The 17,930-nt window shown below is 39.1% G+C and overlaps 1 protein-coding gene across 8 annotated transcripts in view; it reads left to right on the top strand.

The window, feature by feature from the left end:
• Positions 1–13,238, top strand: part of Inpp4b (inositol polyphosphate-4-phosphatase type II B) — a 359,360-nt gene extending 346,122 nt beyond the window's left edge. For 5 of the 8 annotated variants that reach the window (XM_059262652.1, XM_059262647.1, XM_059262649.1 and 2 more), the window contains one exon: positions 9,873–13,238. In XM_059262652.1, coding sequence (XP_059118635.1) covers positions 9,873–10,005 — 133 coding nt within the window. In that variant the 3' untranslated portion in view covers positions 10,006–13,238. Of the gene's footprint in view, positions 1–8,461; positions 8,637–9,872 lie in introns of those variants that run through there. The other 3 variants (XM_059262648.1, XM_059262650.1, XM_059262646.1) reach the window with 1 other exon arrangement.
• The last annotated feature ends 4,692 nt before the right edge of the window (positions 13,239–17,930 follow it).

Raw genomic sequence — 17,930 nt, 5'->3', positions numbered from 1 at the left:
CTAATTATAACCCAGAAGTCTGAAAAGTGTTGGAGGATCATTTGTCATCAAGTATATTTGTATGTGTGGTACAGGTCTAGCATACTCATTGAGTCTATCTGGAGTCATCTAGTCTCATAAATCTTGAGCTAACTTGAAAAAGAAAACAAATATAAACAAACTTCTCTCTTTACTTGAGACTATGATATAAATAAAATATGGACCAGAGAAATTATGTTCTAAGGAGGCTTTCCTTTACTTGCTGTGTAGAAGCCCAGGGGTGGCTTTACTTCCTCCAGTATTCAGTGTTTAGATTCAAACTGAAGATTTCTTTTAAAGTCTTTTTTTAATGTGAGGGTATTTGGTTCTCTGATTGTGTGTAGCATTCCCAAAGCTATCATGGGTACCCATCATGCATCACATTTATTTTACACTAATTTGACTATTTAAACTTTTACACAGTTTGAACTGGGGGTTAAAACATGGTTCTTTGTAAGTATTGATTCATAAGTGACTATTGAGTCAAATAAAGCTCTTTAAGATATTGGCTTTAAAATAATGGATCATAATGTCAAAATGGTATTTCCACAGCTCCAAACTTAAAACAGACGATTAAATGTGAAATGGTCTCGGTTTGCTGGTCAGAAGAAAAGTTTTTGTTTTCAATTAGTTTTAATTTCTGATTTTTCCTTTGGGGAGCCTGAAGTAATATAGCAGTTGAAGAAATACAATATCAAGTAGCAAAACTATCAATGAATAATTATCTCCACAAGGCAAGCAAGGCATCTGAATTTTCAGTGCAGAGTTCTGAATGATTTGAGAGAATACCGGTGGTGAGCGGTTAAGACCTCCACCTTCAGAATTGTCAAAGACAGGAAAAAAGAAAATATTATCGAGTCATGTGTGCTGGGTTTTGTTTGAGGAATGATCTACTCTTGTAGACAGCAGTACATTTATTAATGAGACATGTCTTTTACTCATTCCTATTCTTAAGTGGTTCTTTTGACAGGGATTTGGGGATTATTTTATAGCCTTCATATTCAACTGCCCTTAAATGTCTGATCAAGTGGCATTTCTGCTGAGGACACCACTGAGATTTGCTTTCATGGTGATACACAGTCACTGCTAGCTAACACTAATGGCCCTGAATTGTCAGGGTGCCTTGAAAGACAGCCACTAATTACTTACCATAATCTCCTGGTGAAACAATTGCTGAGAGCATCCTTTACATTTTCTACAAGCAGAATTCTTAAAAATCCATTGGTGTCCATGAAGAAATGTCCATTCATGCTCTATTTGGCAGGAATAAAGGAGGTGGTTCCAAGACCACCTGTCTGCTCTGCTGCACATCACCATCTTCACACATCAAGTAGCTCTGTGGCCAGACCATTTTGAATTCTAGCTGAGTAATATGATGATTATATGGGAGGCAATTTTAATGCATTACTCTAATCTCCAGAGATAGAAGTTAATAAGCAACAAATTAATTCGATTCTAAAATTACTCTTCCAGAAACAAAACCCTTCGACTTAGTAATGTTGACTTGGAAAGCATATGAAGCATTCAGACTGTAAAATATAAAGTGTTTCTTTGAGTTCTGGGGCCGGGGGGAATGTAATCTGATCTAAATTAGCACTCTGAACTTGGAGTAAGGACCATTATTGGAAAACATTTTCTCGCCCTTAGTTTTTCCATTTTCTTTTAGTCTGAGTGCTCTATTCCTCAAGTAGTATCTATTTATAGGATCACCTCAGTAGGAAACAGGGCACTTCTGTACTTGATGCTCATAAATTGTAGATAGCATTTGAACCTGAATTTGCAATCAGAATGTAACATGTGCACTACAATAAATTGATAGATAGGTAGATACAAGATTGATAGACGATGATGATAGTGATGAGGAAGAGGAAGAAGGAAGAAAAAGAATGAAAGGAAGGAAGGAAAAGAGAAAGAAAGAGAGGGAGATTTCAACATATGACTGTTCTTCTTTGGGAGTACTGAAGAAGAATGTCAAAGTTGCAGAGATAACCTTCACTTTAAAATTTGACAAGTCAGGAGGACATATTAGTAAGGATGATATTTATAATTACAATTATGTGGTATTTGCGTGGGGGAGATGGAACAGAGTTAGCAGAATCTCTCATGCAAAGGCACAGAGTCAGCAGGAGGCTAGTCAAGCAATGCTGAATAAAGGCAACAGGGTATCTGGAGAGCATCGCGGACTGAGCACACAGCGGCCCTGGGACTGGTAACTCCAGTCTCTCCAAGGGCTAAAGCCAAGTTCCCAGAAACTGAAACCTTAACTTCTTCGAGGTTCCAGCCCTAGCCCCAGACTGGCCCTGCCAAGCCCAATCCTGAGCAAGGACGAGAACTAGCTTCCTTTTGTCCTTCCGTCAGGGCCTGTGAGAAAGCCTTGGATTGGTCCAGCTCCTCCTATTTTATTTCTTAAGGCCAGATGAGTTACTGGTGCCTGAATGTTTAAAAGACTCCTAAGTTCTGTGAACTTCACAACTAGTGAAGGGACAGTTGATACAGGTAATTTAGCAGTGTCTCTCATTTTCTGGAATAGAGGAAGTCCCATTTAGTACCATATAAAGGAGGTTGACATAAGCAGTGAGTCCAAATGATAAGATGCCCGTGTTACAGTTGTTCTTTGTTTTTTCCCCTGTAAGTCTCATAGATGATCCCACTGTCCAGGGGTGGCTAATAGCCAAAGGTCCAGTTGAGGCTTTTTCTCTGAACATTGTAACAGGATGTAGCTAATGAGGAAATCAAGGAAGTTATCTTCATCTAGACCAGGTGGACAGCTCCAGGACAAGTCAATCAGCACTCTACTTCATCTACTCAGAGGCACAGAGTTCTTTTGAACCATGATGAAGCATGTACCCAGGAAGGATTACCGTTCTGTAACCAGGACACCAGATTCTCACTGCAAACTGGGAAATGTCTATCAATGAAGAAACATGTGGGTGATTAGAAACTGGAAAACTTAAGTGAGAAATGAATTGACAATGTATGAGAAAGTAAACTTTAGATTTCTCATAGACTCCAAAGTCATAGGCCATACATGTCATTCAGACAGAAGGACATATCTGTATTGAACCACCAATGACAGACAAAAAAGAATGATTGATGAATCCCCAGTTTAGCCAAAGAGAGCAATGTAGTACCTCATATGAGAAACACACAAAGGATCAATTGCACTGGTCTGATATATTTAACTTTGTGATATTTTAATAGTTAGTTTTAAATAAACCTTGATTTGATGTACATAATAGTCAGTTTTGTTTGTAACTGTTAATCTTAGATCTTATAAACTTTAATATCATACACATTATCTTTAAGCTTATCATCTATATGCCTACAGACCTTACTAGAACATTTATATGTATAGTACACTTATAAATGTACTTTAGTTAGTTTATTTTATAATTATGGATATCTCAATCATAAATAAATCTTCATTTATTAAAATAATTTTTTCTTTTAGCCCTATACAAATTTTATATTTAATGCCAAGAGATTTTATAGGTATATAGACAAGTCTCCCTCCTTTTTTATATAAAATTGGCCTAGAAGGCCTTCTTGGAGCAAATGTCTTTTAGTGAGACTAAGACCCAGCAGAGCCCCACCTTGGCTGCTTTTTAGTGGCAGTAGCTTTGAGATTTGCTGTCTAGCTCTCTTTGTTGGTGTTAGTTATATATCATAGTTAGTGTTATATATCATATAAAACCATCAAAATTAAAACAAAATACTAAAATGATAGCATCATATCTTTTAACTTAAGGAGGCTGAACTAAGGTAGTAGACAGAGGTGGTAGAATTTTGTGTGTGTGTTTGCTTATTTGTTTGCTTTTTTTTTTTTTTTTTTTTTAAGAAATGAAGAAAAGCCAGGTGGCGGTAGCACTTGGGAGACAGAGGCAGGTGGATCTCTGTGAGTTCCAGGCCAGCCTGGTCTACAGTGAGTTCCAGGACCGCCAGGGCTACACAGAGAAACCCATCTCAAAAACCAAAAACAAACAAACAAACAAACAAACAAACAACAACTACAAAAAAAGAACGAATGAAAGAAAGGAGTGAAGGAATGAATGAAGGGGGGAAGAGAGAGTTAGCTTTCCAAGTCTCCCTAAGGAATGTTAACAGCTCAGTCCAGCTTTTACTTTTTACATTTATCTATCTGTTTCTTTTCCTTTTCCCTGCCATAGTCAGAGGGCTGATCTGGCCCAGGAAAGAGGGTAAAGATATACAGAGAAAAACCATGCTTGAATGTTAAATGGAGGGCCAAATCCCAGCTGTCAGTTTCTGGCAGCGCTGGTCGCTCTACTTTACAAGCAGGGCTCATTACTCATTAGTCCCGCAGCATCCAAAGTTGAGCTGGTAAAAGCCGATGTGCTGGATGAAAGGAGTGAAAACAGAAAAGACACTGGTGTGGGAAATGTTCTAGACCTTCTGTCATGGTGACATTGTCTGACTCTGTCTCAGCCCCTCAAGCACTTTTGCCCCACCAGCCCTTCTTGGGACCTAGCTGCCCCTAACAGGCCTGATGTGGGGAGACAGGTCTCCCAGGGAGCCATGGGTGGGTCACTCTGCCAAGGAGCCCAGTGCTCTGTTGCCGAATGAGCAGGCTTCCGGTCCGCTCAGGTTCTGCCACTGTGTTTTGATTGCACTCCCCTTTTCTCCTGCTGTAGTGGAAAACTCCAAAAACATCAAGCAGGCTTCTTTTTTGTCCAAAGTATCGGGGGCTCAGGCTCCGGCAGTGTCCCCAAATGAAGAGCAGAAGGCTTTTATAGGAGGCTTAATAATCCTGTACGATAAAAGAGGAAGGAATTTGCCTCAGCTAAATGAGGCAGGGCCATTTCCGGTGATTTTCAAACTGTATCAATTGAAGCGGAAATATTCTCCTCTCCTGGAGAGAGGCACCTTGAAGGGAAAGTAATCCAGAACTGACCCTGCTTTCTCATCCTTGAGGCCCTTTATCTCTAAAAGGCTCCCCCCTCCCCCATCTCAAGTCTGGGAGTCTGTTTCAGGGTATAGTGATCAGATTTACAGGACTATTGAATCATAATTGAGTCAACTTTATGCTGTGGGTCTAAACAATCTCTAATCAAATTCTATCATGCAAATTAATTATAGGAAACTCCTGTGGCCTTTGTAGGTGATATTTTGTCTTTGAACATTTACTTACACATTTCTATGTCTTCAGTTTATAGGATCTTCTTCAGGGAACCAAGGGCAGAGTTTTAGAATGAAACGAAAGAACTTCTCTAAGCACCATAGCAATGCATTACATAAATAAATAAATAAATAAATAAATAAATAAATAAATAAATAAATAAATAAATAAATAAAACAGAGAGAAAGAAGGGAAGGAATCTAAGACAGTGCTCCTCTGCCTTCCTATGCTGAGACCCTTTAACACAGGTCCTCACGTTGTGTGACCCCAACCATACAACTATTTTGTTGCTCTGTCACAACTGTAATTTTCTCCTGTTATGAATCTTATTGTAAATATTTGTGTTTTCCAATGGTCTTAGGCAGAGTTGTTCAACTCATAGGGGTCCTGACCTGTAGATTGAGAACCTCTGATCTAAAGGAAAAACTGTGCTCTTAAGGGTTCTGCTATCCCAGGGCTGGAAAAATGGCTCAGAGGTTAAGAGTACTGGGTTGTTCTTCCAGAGGTCTAGAGTTCAAATCCCAGCACCTACATGGTGGCTCACAACCATCTGTAATGAGATCTGGGGCCCTCTTCTGGTGAGCAGGCATATATGCAGACAGAACACTGTATACATGATAAATAAATACATCTTCAGAGAGAGAGAGAGAGAGAGAGAGAGAGGGAGGGAGGGAGGGAGGGAGGAAATTATGTTCTCCTATGTTTTACTCTGATGCTTGAGCTTCCTCCTCCAGGCTGACCTCTTTTATTTATCTATACATCATGGCAGCACTTCTTCTTTCTGTTTGGATGCCATTTTGACCTGGACCAGCAGGTCATTCTCCTTAGCAAGAGGACCAGGAGGTCAGAAGATAAGGAGATAGAAGATAGAGAAGATAAAGGTTGAAGTCAGGAGGTCTTACTCAAGCTATGTCTTATGCCAAGTAAACTCTTAAGAAGTACAGCACTTATACACTGTTTCCAGGAGAGAAATGGGCCAGTCAGTGCAGTCCCTCATACAGCGGGACAAAGTCAGCAGGAGGTAATCAAGCAATGTCCACAGAGGGAACACAGGGTACTCCAGAGCATTACAGATGAGGTACACCGCAGCCATGGGCCTGATAACTCCAGTCTCTTCAGGAGGAAAAGCCAAGTTCCCAGGAACTGAAACCTTAATTCCTCTGAGGCTCCAGCCCCAGCCCCAGACTGGCCTTGCCAAGTCTAAAGTGAGCAAGGACATCAAGCTAGGTTCTTTTGTCCTTTCATTGGGACCCCTGAGAAAGCCCTGGATTGGTTAACAGCACAGCAGTTAAGTGTTTGCTAGATGTGCGTGATTTCAGGGCTGACCACTCCATACAGAATCCATTTGATGTGCTCTTCCCTGGGGAAGACTAGTTCTCCCACTCTCAGCCTTCCTGTAGTTCTTTCCCTGGGGTGGAGGTCCCATGAGCCTTCCCTAACATTATATAGACTGAGCAAATTATCTATATAATTTATATACATATATATGTATATATACATATACAAATATATGTATAATAACAAAGTAATAGGTACCATGAACTTGAGCGAGAACAAGAGAGGAAGTGTATGACATGGGATGGGGTGGCTGAAGGAAAGGGCAGGGAGGAATGGTAGAATTACACTGTGATTTCAAATTTTAAGAAGAAACAACAGAAAGCATTGGCTGCTCTTGCAAGAGACCTGGTTTCTGTTCCAGGTACACACATGGTGCCTTACAACCATCTAGAAGTACAGTTTGGCTGCAGTGAGCAGGCTTGCTCGTGGTGCATATATATACATGCAAACAAGCACTAATACACATAAAATAAAAAGAGACAAATCTGTAAAAAGTAAAATTTGGGCTAGAGAATTGCCTCCAAGGTTAAGAGCATTGATTACTCGCCCGAAGGACCTGGGTTCAGTTTCCAGAACCCACATCATAGCTTACTAATGTCTGTAACTCCAATTCCAGAGATCAAACACCTTTTTTCTGGCGTCCACAGCCACCAAGTATGCAAATGATACACATATATACATGCAGGAAAAACACACAAACACGCAATATAAAAATATTTTAAAAAATTAAAACAAAAATAAAATAATCTAGTTCACCAGACATTTAGGGGGAAGTGGAACAATTAATCAAATTCTTGTAAACATGAGAACATGAATTATGCCAGTCCAAAATTACCTCCCTTTTGTTCAAATACTCAAGATCATCCAGTTGTCTCTGGTTACAATGCTTAGGTCTTAATGGACAGGGAGACCAGGCACATGACCACCAACTCGGTGTTTTAAATGTCACTCTGTGAGCTGGTTTTGATGGTTATCAGATGTGACCACTGTGGTGTCAGAACCTGGTCTGACACCACAAAATCAGTATAGGAAGTTTTCAGGGAATGCACATGCTTAGAAAGGGGCCATGGCTGAGGAGCCTGTATCCAGTCCACTTCCATTCCATGACAGCCTGTGACTGTGACCAAATACAGGAGAAGCTAATAGACAGGGAACTGCTTCCGTCCCATTGACTATACTGAGATTTTGTTATGTGTTTTAGATTTGTCATAATTAGAACTGCCTTTAAGTAAAATATTTTTCTCTTGCACAGGACATACGTGATCTGAGAATCTTTTCTTTCCTAAAATAAAATTGCTATATGCCTGTTTTCAGCAAACAGGGTGTAGCAATAGCTTTGGCCCTGTAAATAAGATGCGCTGAAGACAAAATGATTTATGAACTGAGCTAATAAAGGGCTCTGCATGGGATTTTCTTAAACTAATAATATGGCTGCCAAAGATGACATGCCAGGTGCTTCAGTCCTTTCAAAGACCAAACCATGTCGAGAAATCACTTTACAACTTTAAATACATTACACAGATACAATACCAGAAGAAGGTATATTTAATGTGCCGAACATATCCACTTGTCTCCCAAATCCTGTGTTTCATTCCATCATGATTCCATTTCCCAATGGCATATTTATCATATCATTTTATATGAACTGTTCCATCATTTAATTTTATTCATGTAGTCTTGTTTACGGGTGCCATTGTGCCCACCCAATTCCTCCTTCTGCATGTAGCTCTATCCTCTCTAAGTATCACCATCATGCTGTTTCCTCCAAAAATCAAAGGGAATATCCTCTTTAAAAATGTTTGTCCATGTAGTACAGAGAAAAAATGTACAGATGCACAGAGGCTGCTTAGCATAAAAACTTGCGGTGCAGATGTACTGCATAAGGTATGTGTGTGTTTTCTCTAAGGTTACATTGGATGCTCTGCAAATGCTGTTCTATTCTCTTCTCTCCTCCTTCCTCCTGTCTAACAGCCGACAAACCCAGGGAGCCTTGAATGAATCCGATGACCCCGAGACAGGCTGTCTAACTGATAACAAGCCGACTTCTCGACACTTCTACCCTGTCGCCTTGCTTCTCGTCAGCTCTCACCTGCTCGTTGTGTGGCTTATTTTAAGTCTTGCATTACTCCTAGCCAAATACCAATAAATTTTATGCCGTGTTCTTTCCTTTTCTACAAACGACAATGGACTTTAATTCTGGGGACAATGTTGTAATATTTCTACACTTTCAGATTCACAGAATTTAAACAACAACAACAACAACAAAAAGGAAATGTTCGAATTGTGGTTTTGTTTGTTTTTCCTAAATCCTAAAAGGCAGAAGTACTATGCATTAAGTGAATTATTTTGCTCTTTTGTTCACGGAAAAGTGTTTTCCCACTGTTAAGTAGCTAAAGATGTGTTTTAAAATTACTGTCTTTGAACAAGATAAAAAATAGAATCCTGAAAGCTTGAAGTTCTGAACCTCCCCTTCCCATTTCATTTATTAGAGAAATTAGGACTGACATTGTGCACCAGTAAAACCCCGAGACAATCTGGGAAGCAGGAGGTTACAGACTTTCTTTCCACTGTGCTAACATAGTTGCGATCAGCTGATAGAAATGTGTCCGTTTTCTTACTCTGTTCCTCCTTGGCTCTTATTCATCGCTGCATTTAACCTTCTTGTGTCAAGTAACTTTATGGAAAGAATGGCTATTTATGTTTTGTAATTAAATTGACCTGTTTGTAACTATGGTTTGGGTTGATTTGGCTTTCAGACTACTTTTCTATTCTTTGTAACAAGGTCTCATCTGTGTCTTGCTGCGCCATTTTTAGCACCTGTGACTTTTGTACCGTGGTTGAGGAGCGCTCCTCTTTTGTGAAGCTGGTGTTTGGAGCAGGCTGCCGAGAAAGCTGTCTGCTCTCTTCACTGCATAGCTAAAACAACAAAGTCAAATAGGAACGGAACCTCCTTTTAAAAATCTATAGGGCCAGACTTAATAAATTAAATGCCTTATTCCTAGAGCTGCATCCTTAGGGCTACATGTAGATTTTAATGTGTTTTAAGGGACCGGTAGTTAATTTGTGGAAAAGTTATACAAAGGCAGATATATTTATGAAACTAAAGTATAGCTGTATTGTGGAGCAAATTATATTTAAAGAGTTTATCAAAAGTTAAATATCTGTTAAGAAACTTAATCATATCTTTCCGAAGGCAATAATGGTATTGAGCCTGGCCTAGGATTTAATTTTGTAAGATGTATCATCACTTGTGGGGAAAACAATGTAGAGTTGAATCTTTATTATTTTTACTTGGACTGTTGCTGCAACTCTGCATTGAACAAATAAAGCGTATTTCTTTATTCTGTGTTTCATGAAGTTGTACTTTTTCCCCTTTCACCAGAGAAGGATGCCGCATAGAGAATGTCCTGAAGAATATCAAATGCAGAAGGTATGCTTTCAACATGCTCCAGCTGATGGCTTTCCCCAAGTGCTACCGACCTCCAGAAGGCACTTACGGAAAAGCTGACACCTAACTGTACCAACATGGAAACAAACAGGAACACAGACACACTGTGGAAGATCTCCACCTCTGTCTTTTTTTGTTTTATGTTGTTATGAGTCTGTGGGATGAGGCACGCGTGGGTGTTGCTCATACCAAAACCAATACTTCACTCTGAAAGTGACCCCGCACTGCTGTGTTCTGTCTATCTGCTCTCCCTTGTGTTAACTCTCACTGGTTGAGGTTAGTTCAGAAAATGCAATTCTGTTTGAAGTGTATTTAAATAAACCATGTCCTGAGGAAACAAGGTTGGTCCCATGGTGCCAGAGGTAACTCAGAGAATGTCACACTCCCTCTAAGCTGTAGAGAGGAGTTAGTAAAGGTACTGAGTTCACGTGACCATAGTTCGGACTCTTGACTCCAGACAACCTCACAGCCTAGCTTATTGGGCTTTATAAAACATGTATAGTAAATGCAATTAAGTAATGGTGACCCTCGCCCTTGATTACTGACATGGTTTGCAGATATGTTTGCACACATCTTTGTTACCCAACTCAGATGTGATTCCACCTTCTAAGCCATATATGAAAGTGTGATTACAGCCAGGAGCTATAACGCAAACTATGGATCTTTGAAGAACTTTAATATGGGTTGAGAAACCCACCTAGGGATGGAGCAGCATAGAACCTTTATCTGTGTCCTGGGAAAACGTTTTAAGGAACTAAAATTTCAAAGAAATTTAAGAATAGTGTCTGTTGGTGCCCAAAATGAAAATCCTCGGCAGCTTGAATTTCCTTTGGAAGAATTCACAGAAGTGAGAGACATATCTATAAGGTGTTCCCTGGCAGTCCTCTTAGTGTGTGAGTTTTCAGTCTATCATAGGTCAACATATGTAAAGTGGAGAACCCTATAACATACATGAGCCATAAACAGTGATACATTTACACAGTATTTTTCAGTTAATCGAGATTTCAAATTTGTCCTTATTGTAAAATACCACCATATGTAAAATCACTAACATTCCAGATTAGTGGTTTCCTTAGAGGCTGACCACATTGTGTAAGGCCATCATTCAAAAAAGTGGGTAAATTAAGGCAGGTCATTTAGATGACTGCAGAAGAGCAATTACGACCACCCTTACCATCTAACTTTTTTAAACTTCTTAATCTGTGACTTCTGTCTTCTGCGGATTGCTACACTATGTATGAAAATACACAGAGGAGGAGAGTCAAATAGAAATAAGGTTTTATCACTTGAACTGATGCTTAGTAAAGTGATATGAAAAAACCCTGCATTTTCCCCATTTTCACCTGTGGGAAGTGCTGTCCAAAGCTACGTCTCCTCTGAGGACACTAGAGGTTTCCTCCACAGACACCTCTCGGTCGTCACTTCATTCAAGGGGCTGTATTTTATGTCTTCACAGGTAACATGAGAGCCCTTTGCCTAAGATGCTTGCTGTAAAGGAGTTTTAGGTAGATCTCTAGTCCCATGTTGAGTTTTTCAAAAGTCTGAGAACAGCCGATGACCCCCTGAGGCTTCTATATGCAATTACTCATTTCTTATTTTAGCTAACGGCCTGTGGCTGTTGCCAAAGCAGTTGCCAAACTATTTGTAGGCTTTAAAATGGAAAAGTTGCATCTAATTATGGAAATAATTATCCTAGTGTTCTGAAAGCTAGTCTCCATTTCAGTGATTTAATTTTATCTGTTAATTGTTTGATTTTTAACTAGGTGGTAGGATTTGTGGTTATTCTCATTACTATATTGAGTTTAAGATAGAAAGAGTTGTGATCACAGGGGTTTTGTGTCTAGCTCTGAGCTTTTCTTAGTGTCTTAAGTGGTGATATGCATCCCAGGACATCTTATATGATGTTTTTAGCTCATAAATATTTTGTAAACAATAATAGTTTATATATTTATAGATTAACCATCTTAACTCAAATATTCTAAATATTTATTAACTGGAAAGCCAATAAGGTTTTCCAGTTTTGTATGACATTTCATAGGACATTTTTTTCTTTGTCAACATGAAACATGAAAGGTAGACCTGTCTATACTGTACATGCAAACGAATTCTTAGTCATTGACAGCACTGTCATCATTTCCTATGGGAACAGAGGATGAGTAGAGGATCTCACCAAGAAAATCCTCATTTCCTACACATGATCACTCTTCTCCAAATGCACTCAGACAAGCACTTCATGACTCATCATTACCAAGACCTTCAGAATCAGAGTCGCCCTTGTACAAACACAGGTGCTCATACAGTTCTATCAGCCACTGTCATGCTGTGCTATCCACGTTTTCACTGAAAAGCTGTACCGTGGCCATATCTAGGGAGAGCAAATTGAGGCAAAGAATTTATCAAGAAAATGACATTTCTAAACAATGCGGTCTTCTTTCCCACAAATAAGATTTTCTCCTAATCTCATCAAATTCAAGTATCAATTCTGGATTAACTATTTACAGAGCCCTAGCAGAAACATATTAAAAGTACAAAAAGACAAAGCCATAATTATTTCCCGAAGGTCCAGAGTGTGCACGTGTGCTCTGGACAGTTAAATATATACTTGAAATATCTGATTGAAACAGGGCCATATTTGGGTACACCAGCCCACTGAATTCTCACTTCTGCTTTTTTTCCTCAATATTGCCTTGAGTTTACCCACACACTACTTAAAACATCTTCTAGTTGCTAACATTTTGGTCAGTCTGGCAATGCATCAGAGTCCTGGTAACTACATGATGCAGCTGATGAATTATATAAAATTAGGCCACGCCTCAGTCAGGGCCATGCTCCCTATGGCCACTAGCCACTCATAATACTAAAGCTGACAAACCGTGAAGCCTTGAAAGCTGACATTGACTGGATGATACACCCACCCTTTTGGTAGTTTTCATAAAGTAGAACTCAGAATGGTAAAGGGGAAAAATGAGTTATTTATCCAATCAAATCAAATCCCTCCTTCTGTAAAGATTCTGTGCCAAGAGACATTCTCTCGGGTGTCAAAACTGGTGCTAGTTGACTCATGGGAAGTGATGGAGCTTTCAGGAATTGTCCAAGCTGGTTGCTGTACAGTGTCTGGCTAACCATAAGATATGAACTGAGTTTATTAAAAGTAAAGATGACTGTCAAAGCTTATAACTTCCTGGCTCTTCTAAAACCAGATTTTTTTCTTTTTATTTATTCTTTTTTATTTAAGTATTTTTCATTTTGCATACCAACCACTGTTCCCCTTCTCCCTTCCCTTCTCTCGTCCCCCTCACACTCCCCATCCCAACCCCATTCAGTCCTCATAGGGGGTAAGGCCTCCCTTGGGGTCAACACAGGCTGGTATACCAAATTGGAGAAGGACTGAGCCCTTCCCCCATGCATCAAGGCTGAGTAAGGAATTCCACCACAGGGAATGGGCTCTAGAAAGCCAGTTCATGTACCTGGGATAAGTCCTGGTCTCACTGCCACACAACTGTCACCCACATTCAGAAGGCCTAGTTTGGTCCCATGCAGGTTCCCCAGCTGTCAGTCTAAAGTTTGTGAGCGCCCACTAGAGCAGGTCAGCTGTCTCTGGTTTTTCTCATCATGGTCTTGACCCCCCCTTGCTCCAATGTAGTTGGCTCTGGTGGTTCTGCATTGTGCAAATGCTGTATTGATAATATGCAACTGTGAATCTCCTGAATCCACATTTAAGAACACAATGTTGGTATCTTGAAATCAGCCACTGTGGGAACATTTACACCACAAAAACAGGCAAATGCTATAAACTAGAATATTTATAACATGAAATACCAGTTGTTAAGCATTTATCAACCAGTACATAGCTCTGTGCCACTACAACCTTTTCTCCCGAAAATAACAAATTATTGGAGGGAGGTTATGATTATTAGAAAGGTTTTGAATGAAAGTAGTCTTTAATCAGATTATTATAATTTTATATTGGATTTTATCTGCTTTAAGGAAACCTGCATGTCTATATAGTAGAGTAGAAACATTTTATTCATAATCGGTTATTTAATTAGAGAGATGAGTTTAAAAACTATCAATAATGTGCTGCAAGTGGCAAGATAGCCTTCTTGTAAATCATACATCAGGACTAAAGTCAGGAGAATGTTAAGCTCGTCATAATATCACTAAAATACACTCCATCTCAATTCCTAAAATGATGGTGAGGCATTGTAGAGAGGAAAACAGAATCATACCGCTATGTCCGATGTTTACCAAACTGAACACCGTTGAAAACCAGTCTGTTTGATTAAATACATCATATGCTAAGACAACCAGATATAGCTATGTGATTCCCAAGTGGCATATTACTTCAGTTCAATATGAGGGTCACATTTTGTAATCTTTTATGAACTAAATGAACTTTGGGGGGTGTTCAAGGCAGGGTTTCCCTTTCTAGTACATGTTTCAGAAACTTGAGAGACTGATCAGCAGTGTGGCCGGAAGCAAGCAGAGAGGGCACAAACATCTCTACTATCTAGAAGCTGTATACAGCGTGCACTACCCACAACTGAACATGACATTTAATTTTCTGAAAACTTACATGATTGATGGACAGGTTTAACACAAATTCGTATTCATCTAGCCCACTTCCAATTGTTTAAGCTATGCTCCCATATTTATGATATTAGCTTTATTTAAGTAAAATGTCCTTGTGTAGTTTATCTTTTATTTCTCTGCCAGCTTGAAATTAGAAGGTTTTTTTCATTTGCCTCTTTCTACACAAAGATGTAAACTATAGCAAAAAACTGTCTTTAAAAATAGAAAGATAAAAATCAACATTTTAGATAAAATACAATGACAGTTAATATGGAATTAAGGAACAGGAATTTGCACTCTGTCTTTCTGAGCAATGGGACATGTCAGTTTCTCTTTGAATTTTATTTCTAAGATTATAAAATACATCAATTATATTTCTGGTTTAAGAAGACCAGAAAATGCTAACTAAAGAAATGGATGCATATAAGATGATATTAATCCCTCAAATGATGAATCCAATACGTACTCAGGCATATGTATTCAAAGAAAAAGTAGTCCAGCCTTTAGCTCCAAAGAGCATGGGCATTAGCGTAAATGCAACTTGTAAAAATGCTTCTGTCTACAAGCTATGTGCTGTAGGTACACACCAGTATACTCTATCCCTCAGTAACAGTAGTATTTAAAAGAGGGAGGTATATACCATTCTGTACTGGAAGAATTTCTACAAACATTTAAAATTATTCCTTTGTAACGAAAGCGCACAGTGTAACAGTATGTCTTTTCCCATGACATTGTTCATCAGCAGGCTCTAGAGACTCAAATTTGGCCAATATGTCTATAATATCTACATAATTCTTGGAATTATTTGTGTCACTATCAACATCATAACCTATCTGTGTTGAAGAGCCCTCACACTTTTCCAAAGGCAGGGCTGTCCTTTATCTGTACAGGCCACCCTTTGTGCACGTGTGTTCTCGGGTGAGCATTTTATCTTTTCATGTAATGCATTTTCAGAGTCTTATGCTATTCATTTGAAAGGTCAGTACTCGCTTTCTTTTTTATGTTAAATATATGTCCTACATGAACCAATAATGTGTATTCCCAGGAAATGAGCCACAAATAGATAGATCATTTTATATTAGCATTTGAAGAAATATCACATTCGTTTTATTTTATGTAATCATATTCATTGTTCACTGTGTGTATATTTTTGTTGAAATAAATATGGTTTTATTTTTATGTTTCTGTCTTTTCTCCCCATTATACATTATTTTTTATATTTATCCATGTAGCAACATTTAAACATTTTTGAAAATAACAAAAGGATAGCACAAATAACATTTCAAGGAGAATAGACCCCACTTCTGCTAGACCACAATAGCAATGCATGTTTTACATTGATGACTATTTAATCTAATTTTCCTGGCAGAATGGGCTTCCATGGTCACCTTTATTAAGGGAAGCATCAAGCACAATCCCCAAACAGAGTCAAAAACAGCTGTGATGATTCTACACTAAGGAATCATCAGTAATTATTTAAAAATTTTAGATGATGGATAGATAGATGATAGATATAAGATAGATTGATGATGATAGACAGAATATAGATAGATAAGATAAGATAGGATAAGATAAGATAGGGTAGGGTAGATTTAACCCACTGAGTCCAATTAGTGCTGCCCAATGTGTATGTATAAGGTCATCCACCAGGGCACAGGCAACTTATCAGTAGCCACACTCTTAAAAAAAATATATGATTTTCCCTCCACAAGTAGCCATCCTCTGCCAATAGCTCCCCAGCTGGGAGTGAGCAAATCATTAATCTTTGTTGTCTAGATTAAATGTAGAGTCATTTGAACATACCAAACTAATTCTTTTTCTTATAGACTTCTTCAAGCTGTTCGTTTGTGCTTCTTTAGAGCAGATAACAATAGAAGACAAATTCCAAAGACATTAATTTAGATCTTTTTGCAAAGGAATTAACCAAAGGGAGCCTCGGGGCATATGTTAAGAGTGAACTTTTACCATCTGGTGTGTTTCAGGAACATAGCTGATACAGCAGAGAGAGTATTCCTCTTCTGTAAGGTCTTCATCATCAGGACGTGTTCTTACTAATAATGCATCTTTCTGTATCAGCACAGGAAAGGTGCTGGAGGTAGATGTAATATGAGACAGCCCGCAGTAAATTAGAGTAAAATGCTGTTTACTAGAGAACTAGAGAATGGCCTTATGAAATAGTACTAAACATCCATGTGTGGGCCCTTTGATTCTTACAAGGGAATGAAATCATCAGTCATGATAAGAATACCACAAGGGACGCAGAGAGACTGTTCTGGGACACTGTTTTGATTTGATTGGAGAGTGGATTCAGGAGGAAGTGTGGGTACAATTGCTGTTGGTCAAGCGAACACCTGTCTGTGCCAGTATAGCAACCAAGACATAGTTCTGTGGCTCTGTCCACCTGTCCATTTACTAGCAAGCACCAAGTTCCCTCTTCTCTTGATTTTCATAAATAACCATGGATCAAGAAATATTCTTTCAATAATCTTTAAGCCAAATAGTAAGAGATGGGGAAAGTCTATTGCAGTAGGACACTGAGGGATAACCCCATCCTGCTAAAACCACATATACCTTCCTGTGCACGTGACTCTGTTCTTCAATGTGGTCCCTAGTTTCAGAACTGTGAACTGTGAAATGTGAAATGTGAAATAATCAGCTTCTTTGTCCTGGAAAGATGGCTTCTCCCCTCTTCATTTGGTCATAAACTTCAATCAGTCACCATATCCTTGATGACAGTTCAACCCATCTGTAGTTTTTATTCCTTTTTAAATGTCCTCAGTCCCAGTTACTCTGTATTTCCTGCCTTCTGCATCCATTTCCTGCCTCTCATAAATACCCTAAATTCTAGGTGAATTCTTCATCTTTGCTCAATTTGCTCTCCCTTCAGGTTCACAGCTACTGTTTCCAAGGAGAAAGCTCTAGCACAAAACTAAGGAATGTGCATTTCTGAGTGGCTATACCTAGAGAGAATCCATCAGTCCCCTGTTCATTAGATGACGGTGTATGTCAAGTTACTTAATGTTTCTGTGTCTTCACATTCTTACATATCTGTAACATGAGGGCAATAACACGGCTTACTACTTGGTGAAGCATAAGAAAAGCATGTGTACCTGTATGGCCCCGACAACAGTGGCTCTGGGGCAGAGATCTACTCCTTTGTTGTCACTCAAAATCCCAGCCTCATTATGTTTTACACCCTTGCAGACCACATACCTGAAATACAGGGGCTAAAACCTAAAATCTCATCGCTTCCACACATTTGCTGTGGAAGCTCAGGATACTATAAAAGTTCTGTGAGCAGCGTCCATCTCTGCCCCACAGAGAAGGCAGCAGGAACAGGAGACACAGCTTCTCTGCACCCGTGTGGACACACAGGCAAGCCTGAGTAGGTTCCTTCATCTACGCTCAACTCCCCAGCTC

This window comes from Peromyscus eremicus, chromosome 5 (assembly GCF_949786415.1).
Source record: "Peromyscus eremicus chromosome 5, PerEre_H2_v1, whole genome shotgun sequence".
In the NCBI taxonomy this organism is placed as follows: domain Eukaryota; kingdom Metazoa; phylum Chordata; class Mammalia; order Rodentia; family Cricetidae; genus Peromyscus; species Peromyscus eremicus.
The sequence above is the reverse complement of the archived record's forward strand: the minus strand, read 5'-3'. Positions and strand labels throughout refer to the sequence as shown.